This window comes from Odontesthes bonariensis, chromosome 14, assembly GCF_027942865.1.
Source record: "Odontesthes bonariensis isolate fOdoBon6 chromosome 14, fOdoBon6.hap1, whole genome shotgun sequence".
NCBI classification, from domain to species: Eukaryota; Metazoa; Chordata; class Actinopteri; order Atheriniformes; family Atherinopsidae; genus Odontesthes; species Odontesthes bonariensis.
In genome coordinates, this window is record NC_134519.1 from 11,485,303 (window position 1) to 11,496,026 (window position 10,724).

A 10,724-nucleotide genomic window follows, 5' to 3' on the forward strand; every position below is an offset into this window, starting at 1 on the left:
TTCTACATTGCTTTTCATTGATTTCTGGGCTTGACTGGACTGAAGCTCATTTAATTACTAAAATTTACAAAAATTTATTAGCGCTGGTTGATGGTACCAAAGTAAAGAATTAATACCAGCTAATGTGCTCCTGGGTTTACGCAGAGAAGCGGTGGATGGGAGCATTGCTTTCTTTTGCTGATGTTTTTAAGTTGAATTTAAAACTTGTGCATTTGCATTTGAATGAAAACTTAACTACAGCCTAAGCGCCCCCACACACTTTAAAATGGCAGGTAACAGGAAGAAGAGTCACCTGTGTCGGTGCACCTTTGGTGTACAGAGAAAAATAGGCATGCAGTCTGTTTTATATTTTCAATTTTTCAATTTAGACGACATCTTATCTCCCTCACTGCTCACTTTAAGGTCTACAGAGCGTGAGATTCTGGTTCATTGCAAGCCAAATAGTGTGACATGGATATAATGAACTCTAGCTTGTAATCACATATAATGAAATCTGACTGTATGATGAAAACACTTGCTAAATAAACTGTAGGCTACCTCACATGGCTGCAATTATATGTCTACATTTTTCATTTTATGTCCTCTTTGCCCTACGACAAAAGACAGAAGACACATTATACAAACAAGTCTTCTGCTTTTCTTCTTTGTGACATGATGCCAACGTGTAATCGTGTTTTGTACTAACCTTTATTCCTCACCCTAATCATGTTTTTTTCTCTTTTTAGCCAACTGCCAACCAAATTCAACTTACAGCTAAATTAAAAAGTCAAAAGTCTGGATGGAGTTAGCAATCAGTTCTGTCACCCAATTCCACCCAAGTCTTTGGGGATCACATATAAAAGTCAATGCTTATATCTTTTTCTTAATTAAAAGTAACCTAGGTAGGAACCAGCAGGGAGGAACAACAACAGGAACAGGAAAGGAAGGTGCTCAACCATTTCAAGAACAAAAATATAAAAACTGAAACTTAAATGAAGCGGAAAGGAAAGATTGGTGTTTGTAGAGCAGGAATGTCAAAAAAGACATTTAGTATAATCAACAGAATCCACAAGAAAGACTGTGTGAGAAAAAAAAACTCTGGCTTTATTAAAGCTGCTGTTTTTACATCTGTACAATCAGCAAAACACGAATCCGAGCTGTGGCAGACACGTGTAGATTGGTCTATATTAAGTGAAGGAGCTCAAATTAGCAATCAGCCCAGAAGCACCTGTAATCACTGCAGTTACTCAGGTTGTACTTGTCGAGTATTAACCTTGCACACGTTATATGCTTCATGTAGAATAAAAATAAATAAATAAATTGTTTTTTTTACACTGAAGTGTATAATAAAGGTGTTTAACAGGCATATCAGCTTATGCAAATTACAATTTACAGTGTCTTCATGAACCATCACCTCCCTGCAGTCACGTGACCATATTATCTATTCACAAAAAAGCCCAAAGGCAAGATACCAGCTTATTATAAGAAAAAAGGCGACAGTAACACAAAAAGCTGAATATTTCTCTGTTCTTGTTAGTGTCTTATTAAAGCTGTGCTCTGAACTTCTCTATTGGACTTAAGCTGTGTGACAATGATAATAATTTCAGTTTGTGCTAATTTTAGTAGGAATAAAAATGTTACCTTAAACGAACGATAAACAGTTACACTCCCCACGAAATGGGCAGTTTTGCCACATTAACAGTCGGAGAGTGTGTAAACATTGGGAGCAGCGCAGGCAGTCTGACATCCCAGTCACTGCTTGCCTCCAGTCCTTTTTTAAAAGACAGTATTTGAAGCTAAGAGCTTGACATTTCACATCGCATTATTCATCAGCATGTTTATAAACAAGGAGATGAGGAAGACTTCTACAGTGAGATTAGACGCATGCCGCTCGACTAAGACCCCCCCTCCCACCCACTACAGATTGCTTTATGACAAAACACTGTGCTTTGAAGTTTCTAATTTACAAAAACAGAGTGTGTACGTGTGTTTGAGGGACGGTGCTGCTCTTATATAAGCGCCCACAGGCTGTGTTTGCCTATCACAACAAATCAACATGTTCCAGACAACCTGGCTGATGTCATAATTAGATGAAAATGAGAAGTGTGTGTTTCGGCTACGATAGCATCACTTTGAGTCGACGCCGTTGCTTCCACCATGTACTTACCCTAATACGGATGAAAGCTGGTAAAAAGTGCATCGTTGTCTTTATTACCCTGTCACTCACTCAGCCAGTCCAGGTTGGTTTGTTCAGGGGATCTGATTGTTGGTGTTGCACACCATTGCACAACATATGATAGACTCTGATGGCTCCAATTTGACTTAACTTGACTTGATTTAATTTTGCGTTTATTGACTTTGATTATTCTTATATAAAACTACTTTTTGTTCCTTATATTTACATTTATATAAAGAGCTTCTGCAGATGGGGATAGGTTACCTCCAATCTGTTGTCATCATTTCACTTGAAATACTGTTGTTGAATGTTTATATATTTCATCAGAGCACCACAGTTCCTTTATACTTTTGCTCCCCGTCAAGTTAAGGTTACAAGTATCATTTGTATGTTGTTTAGTTTGTTTGTTAGTCCTTGACAACAAGATGACACGTCTCGAGGTGGAGAAAAGATGATTTTTCTTGATTTGTAGGAATAGAACAGAAAGCTGGGTATAAATTCTAATACAAAGCTTGAAACACTGTGTAAAAATGTAATTAAATAAAGATTGCAGTGATTCGGAAATATCATAAATCTGAATTTTCTTCACAGTTGAACATATAAACATATCTAATGTTAAAAGTGAAAAATTTCACACTTTCTTGAAAAATATATTGGCTAATCTTGGATTTCAAGGGAGCAACACATGTAAAAAAAAAAAAAAAAAAGGGTTAAATGTACAACATTTATACAGAATAACATGTTCATCTTTACAGAATTCATACAACCTCTGTTGTTAATCTGTGGGTTATCTTTAATTTAATTATTTAGATTATTAGCATGACCTGACAGCATTTAGCTGGTTAGCATGCTATGCTAGCAAACTAATTAGTCTAATCATGAATTCTGTCATTTATTTTCAGTGATTACTTTGGCTTTTGCCCCCTAACTGAAAATATATTACATAGTTTACATTTTTTGCCATCAACTCTTTTAAGATGCAGGGTCAGGGCTCTCAAGTTTACAAGTTTGCTTGGAGTGAGATTCGGGCGGGGCAGGGGCCAGGCCATGTGCGTGGGGGGGTTTCTTTCGGGTTTTTTTGGAGGGGGGTCCCTTCCAGTATCCCATCGCCATAAACTAGCTACTTAAAGAACAAAGAAATTGTTTTATTTATACCAAAATCACAAATCTTCACTTTTACACTAAATTCTGCTATATTTTAAAATAAATTGTTTTAGGTATGCAAAGTCTTAACAAACAAAAAAACAGACAAATTAAATTAAGAAAAACAAACATAACCCCAAATGGGCCCCTTGAGCAGTCCCTCTCTGTGTGTGTTTGTTTATGAGTGTTGTTGTAAGTGTTTGTGGCAGATTTTGATGCTTGATGACTGATATTGGGGGCTCCCATTTAAAGCACTGTGACTCAATGTCAGCCATTTTCACAGTCATGATGGATGACAGAGTTCCATTCAGAAACAAAGTGTTCTTTGACTTGGTTTTATTGAGCCCCACCATGGAAAAAACCCTCTCTGCATCAGCATTTCAGTGTGGCAGAACTAATACCAGTTTGGCAATTGTAGATAGCCTTATTGGGAATCTGTTCATACCAGTCACCTTTGAAAAAAATTAACCACGGAAGCCTAATTACACTCCTATATATTTTTCATTTTTCATTAAGTTGCTCATGTCAAAGGGTGTGTGCTGAATATTTAGGCCTACTACTCCAACGAACACTTTAATCGGCAGGTATTGGTCTTTTACAAAGAGTAGGAATACTATAGTAACTAATAAAAGATTCAAATAAATGAAGATATGACCTGCTGATGATCCTGACGGTTCTCTTCCACCTCCAGCTCGTCTACAACTTCTGCACGCATTCAGAGCATAAAGGTTATGTCCGCTGTGCATTCATGTTGCTACGAGCGCACAGTAACTTGCCATTGACTCGTTTATAGTATCGGCCATTAGAATTTCTGTGCGACGAAGTTGATGATTTCTCAGCGTGAGAAATGGCATGTGTGGCGTGTGAGCGTGTGAACTTGTTGAAATGCGTGTGTCTCACGCTCATTGCGTGAGACTTGAGAGCCCTGTGCAGGGTTCATGATGACAAACTTCTGATGTTTTTACCTCTGTTTACTAAGTCATGGTTGGTATATACACTTGTGCAATTCACCACAAAAATAAAGAAGATGAAGAAAGTGCCTGACGGTCTCCTAATAGATCATGTGTCCATAGAAAATATGCCTCGCTTAAAAGAAAACTGGTAAACATTCATCAGGGATCGAACCAGCAGGATTACCTGATTTCCAAACCACATTTATTTAGTAGCAGTATTTATTCGACTAACATAATTCATTAACCTAATATGATTAAATCTTATCTTCCTCACGTATCTGCATCACACTCTCGTAACCGTTCCCTTGTTCAGTCCTTCTCATTTTATGCCAGATACTATTTTACAGTCATTGGATTTTCATTTTACTTGTTGGAGGTTCATTTTATTGTAATCATCACATTTCACACTTTGGTATAATTCTCCATATATTTCTTTATTTATTGTATATATAGTTCTACTCATTATCTTTTTGATTAATTTAGATAATAACTAAATTACATTTTGTTCATTGTTTAAATACCAGGTGACTATTAATAAGTTTATGTTTGATATATGGACGCACGCATAGGCTACATGACAAATAATGTCACCATAGTTACTGACACTATTTTTTATATGCATATTATAAATACCTCTCTAAAATGAATTTATGAATTTAACGAGTCTTTAAAGTCTGTTCGACTCCTTTAAAGAGGCAGGAAATGTTTCCTCGATCCCTCACAGCTTCCCAGAAATACATTATTCCACTCTGCCATCCCCTAACAGGAGAAATGTTATAATTCAAAGATCTAAACGGGCCTCTTATTTGGGGATTTTTGCCTGACATGTATCCTCCTACACCACTATTTCTTTGAAAGATTGCCTGAACACCTTTTAAACATTCAAGTAAATCTTCAATTTCAAAAGTGTCATCCTCACCAACAGCAGGCGAGCGGCGTTGAGATGCCTGCCTGGCTGTTCTTGTCAAGACTTTTCTTATCTCGGCCCAGACTTAGTTTCTCTTTCTCTTTCCCTTTTCCGTGTTTAAGCCTCAGCTCCCGCAGCGGCTGGTGTTTGTGGGAACAAAAGCTGTAACAACCTTTGAGGAGCAGCAGGGTGATGAGGCAGGCCGGGAGATAAGGAACGCACCTTGTCAACCTGCTCCTGTCCAACGTTTTAAACCTCTGCAACCTCACTTTACCTCAGTGCCATCATTCTAGAAGTATCCTTACTTTTCCTGAAGAAGAAACAGATGTAAAATACAATTATGTTCCACGGAAATTTTATTTAGTATAAACAAGCAGTTCGCACCTAGAAGATGAAATGTGCGAGACTTAGTGACTTCAGATTTCCCAGATGATCTGTTCCAATCATGGTCCTTTTTCCAGCTCCACCATGAGGATGACATTTGTGATATTGAGTGAAATGAATCAGTGGTTGTGGGGTTGGCTTGACATTTGCTGAAGGTACGTGTATGTACCTTCACCCTCAAAACATGATTGGGCCAAATTTGCAGTTAGTCCTGCACAGCAGAATGAGTCATCCCCGGCCGGACTCTTGGTGGATTATGAAACAACATGCCCCCACACAGTCGGCACAGACCTTGTAAAATATCCTCCAGCCCTTCAAAGAGGAGCAAGGCACCCACACTGAAATCTAAAACCGACCTCGAGAACCAAACAGCCGTACTGCTAGTTGTTGTTTGTGTCTATCTTTTGCACGTCACTGCGTATGTTGCAGATGTTTGCATCATTTTACATCACTTCAGTTTTGTGTCCCCTCTGGTCATTTGTGCCTGTTCCAGCAGGATTCATTTACATTGCATTGTGCAGCATCTATTTGTAGTATTTTCTGTCTAATTTTTTTAAATGTTTGTCTCTCTGAGGTTGTTTCACAGCTCATTAGAGTCCTGTTCTTACTTAACGCTCATCTGGTTTCTTTATTTTATTAAATTTTTTGCCACTCTTTGTGGTTAATTCATTACATCCTATGCTTTTGTGGTAATAATGTGTCTTTTTTTAGTGATGTTTTAAATGTCTCTGTGGTTGTTTCTTGTGTCTTGGTTAATTAGCCTTGGAACTGTTTCACATGTGTTTCTAATCATCCTTCATCTCATTTTGTGGTCATTTTGTGTCTCTTCCAGGTTGATCTCTGTGGCTTTATGTTTATTTTGTTGTCATAAAGCTTGTGGCATCTTATGCTCTATTTCTGAAAACCTAGTCTTTAATAAAATAAAAAATATTCATTTTAAAAAGGATAATCTAAAAGTACGTCAAGTACTGATGCATAAACACATCCACTCGTCACCTGTTACGATCACTGTCACGATGAAGATCAGCTGGAGGCACGACAGAATGCGCAGCTGTGTCTGATGCAGCTGAAGGACCATGACCCTGTTACATCAGTGCATAGTTCAATATCTTCATACTGACAATGTGGGAACAAGAGCAGTTGTGATGCGTTATTTCATTAAAATATTCATAAGCCGGTTTGCTGAATTTCTGATTGTTCCAGAAGGGTTTGGATGATAGCTACAAAACTCATTTGCACTACTGTGCTTGGCAGGAGTTACAGCTGTGGCTACAGGCCAGTGAACCAGAAAACTTTGGTTGGAAGTTTCATGTCACTACTCGACTGTAAAACTAGATTCCATCCAGCTACTTCTACGGGCCTTTTCAATTTGAACATTAAAAGAACTAGATGCAAACTTCCCCTTACTGATACTGTACTCCTCCTAAATGTGACTCCATGGATTGCTTGCTCGTTCAGGCCAAAAATGCCTACAATAATGTTGTAAAGAATTTGCAATGTATGGGAGCTACTAGATGTAGAAGTTGTGTTCTGAGTAGAAAACCTCGTTTTCAGCTCCCTGATGCTCCAACCTACTTGCACGTGGCTGTGCACTGAATACTAGGATATTGCTGTGATGATGCTTTCACAGTGACTGATGTTTTAGCATATTTTCTAAGTTTTGTACAGTTTATTTTTGTATTTTTCCTCGATAGTGTTTTTTCATCAGCCAACCACCCCTGATAAAGGGATTTGATTTATTATCGTTCATAAACAACACCAGTGTCGCAAGTAGCAGAAGGAGGCGTGCAAAAGTTTGTTAAGACAAGGTTGATCGTTTAGGTCACTGAGAAGGAAACAAATGCTTTTGCTGCATTGAGGATGTTAAGCCAACATATGCCAACGCTGTGAAAAAGCCTAGAATCAAGGTTCCGTTGCCCTTTGGAAGTGGTGCCAGATTCTTGACTCTGCAGCTCATTAAATCTATTCAAATTCTTCAAAAAAGCATGTGAAGTCAGGCTGGAATGTTTAATCTGACAGCAATCCTGCAAGAGAGCTTGCACTGACTGACAACTGGATGTACAGATTTTTCCCAATGCAATGTAAATATGATTTCATATTTTTTTCATTACTGCACATCTCTGAAAGTATGATTAATGCGCATTTCTTTGCCACCTTAAAGCAGGCAGACCGCTCTGCAGCTGAAGGGATGTATTTCCAACCATCAGCAGTACATGCAGACCAAGGCTACCTTCTGATTAACAGTTTGATTACTTGACAGGGTTCATTTGTATCAGTCGATATGTGGATGGATCTGTGATTTAATGAAGCTGGGAGGGGACCTGAATGATCTTATAGTCAGGAAAACCAACCTGTGGATTAAGATAAATATTTATTCGGATGTAAAATGTCAATATGAGATTTTTTCTAAAATCTGTCTGTCTTAATCAAATTTTAACAAGTCAAATAAGGCACAGTTTTTATCCTCCTCGTCTTCCATGCATTGAACCCATCTAAGGGCCATCTTTCTCCCTCCCCACCCCCCTCCTTTCCTTTGCAGGAGGATATCAAACTCCTGGCTGAGCACCGGCTGGTTCACTATGACCATCGCCCTGGAGCTCTGCGACAGGATCAATGTGTACGGCATGGTGGCCCCTGACTTCTGCAGGTGAGAATGTGGAGCTGAATGTAAATGACAATCATCAGCCGAACTGACAAGCACCATCTCTAAGAGATTTTTAAGGCAGAGCTGTAACTGCAGTCACTTCAAAATTCCCAGCAGCACAAGCTCCTGATAAGAGAGATTAAAACTAAATATATTCAGCAAGCTGATGATAAAGTTTTAGTGTAGGAGATGTTTGTGGAATACTTCAATTGTGTGAGTATTAGTACAAATGATTCAGTTACAGGACTCAGACACAACAGGACTCTCCTGTTTTAGCCACTGAGTTACACTGACCTGAAAATCAGTGTTAGAATAATGATTTTTATATATTGTCTTCTCAAACGGGTCTACAGGGTAGAGTCACATTATCAGAGAGGTTCAGCTCATTTGGTTTAACGCTCTACCACTGAGCCTTCCTTTGTTTCCCCTGGCCTTGTCAAACCATTTGGACTGTAATATTTCATTTGCTTTCAGCACCGTTCAGCATTCCCACAACACGCTTTTTAATATTTCTTTCAGTGCAGTCTGGCATCGATACGACTAACCACCAATTGACTGGCACACAATGGATTATTAGCTGTTGAGGTTGTGCACTCTAAATTCAGGCAACGGAAAGCTGCCTTTTTGTACTGCGTATGAAATACAACTTTCTCTTTTGTCCTTTATATATTCTGGATTATTCAATGTTGAAATGCAGATTTATGAGCATCCACCCGTAAAACCGAACCACACTTCCACAATGCATAATGCCATGTGTGCAGCCGATAGGCAGGCCATGTTTTACATGTGTGAGTCCTCTTTCAAATCATTTTAAGATTTGCTGGAAGAATGAGGTGGTATGAGGTCATCTTTATCTCATGCAAGGCTGTCTGTGCTCATCCCATCAGGGCAGTATGCTCAAATACATCAAATATTTTTTTCTGTTTCTGCTCTCAGGCTACAACAGCAGTGTGGCTATCTAAGCAGCTGCAAAGAAAATACAGTCCTAGTCAGTGATTTTAAGAAAAGGATTTAGAATATCTTCAAAAATTAATGCATTTGAATCAATTTGATCAATTGTCAGCAGATATCAAACAACAACCAAAAGCTTTCATGAAGTATCATGTCTGCTTGATTTTCAGTGTTCATATGATCTTCACTAATGAATCATGCCTTCGCTGATTAAAAGGACTGACTATTTCCAGTTTCTTGTAGGCAAAAGAGCCGTCAAACAAAACAGTTCCAAATGCTAATCTCCAAGTAATCTCCAAAGGATCTTGAGATCCCTGCTTCAACAATCTGTAATCAAGATTATCAAGAAGTGCAACAGTCATAAATCTGTAAAGATGCTCCCAGGATATTCACTAGAATTAAAGACAGGAAATGTAATAATAGAAGTTGTTGAAGCTCAGTGCAGATTGTGTGTCGACATGATCCCCCACTGCTTCATTAATGTTCATGTCCGGGCTCTGGGGAGGATTCATCCCTCCTTCAGACCTGTTGCCACTGATTTTCAGTCCACATCTCATACAGAGTCGAGAGTTGGCTTAAGACTTCTGCACAGTAGTGAACATCTGAGGAAATCAAAGGCATGAAGGGAATATTTCCAAATGTAATAAAAACAAAACTTTTGAGGGCTCAATAAGTGTTAGAGAGAGACTTGATGAACCGTTAATTCAGCCAAACCAAACCCATAAATGAGCATTCAGCAGTTTATCTGAGATCTCATTCCGAAATGCAGGAATGGAATTCTCCTTATGATTAAGACTTCCTAAAAATGATGATCAATACAGTTGCAAATAAGCACTCTCCAAATGCACCACTGGTCACAGAAAGGAGCAGCTCCCATATTGAATTCTAAATATTTTAGACAGGTGTAGAAAAATGATTTGCCCTTCGAACCAAAGGTGTAGCTTAGACATTTTTCTGTTGGACTTGCTGTGCTGAGATTCAGAAATCTCTAATCAGAAACACGGTGAATATACCAGAGAAACTCTGAGTCCAGGACGGCGGTCCCATGTGGGAGAAACTATGGGATACCGAGCGATTTCTGACTCTGTCGAGCTCCTGGCAACCAGCCTCGTTAGCAGAATTTAATGGTTTGATTTACAGCTCACGTCTCATTCGTCTCAGCCAGCACTTTAATTGGGGGATTTTATTGAACAAGGAGCAAATCTTATTAGATTTCTCAATAAAAAAGAACAAACTATAATGTTCAGTATATCCTTGACCCTGTCTCTGATTGATTTAAGAGTTCTGTTTTATTTGGGTCAGTCTCTGCGATGATAAAGAATAAATACTGGTTTCATTTCTTAAAGAAATCACCAGCCAGCACTTTGCAATCCTTTTAGCACTCATGACAACTGAAGTCTTTAGATTTGATTGGAAGATTTGAGGATATAAAATCCATGGTTTTCAAATGTCATGTCACATATGCTCAGTTGATATGAAGCATATATATTGATAAAGCCAGAACATTAATAAATAAATAACTAATGAATATAAATGATGTATCCAAAGCAATAATAGAGACAAGCTTGCATAAATTCATTGTGCCTC

General features: G+C 38.4%; 1 protein-coding gene across 1 annotated transcript in view; it reads left to right on the forward strand.

The window, feature by feature from the left end:
* Positions 1-10,724, forward strand: part of st6galnac5a (ST6 (alpha-N-acetyl-neuraminyl-2,3-beta-galactosyl-1,3)-N-acetylgalactosaminide alpha-2,6-sialyltransferase 5a) — a 57,977-nt gene that overhangs the window by 42,673 nt on the left and 4,580 nt on the right. Inside the window, exon 4 of the mRNA XM_075482855.1 lies at positions 8,082-8,189. Coding sequence (XP_075338970.1) covers positions 8,082-8,189 — 108 coding nt within the window. The remainder of the gene's footprint in view (positions 1-8,081; positions 8,190-10,724) is intronic.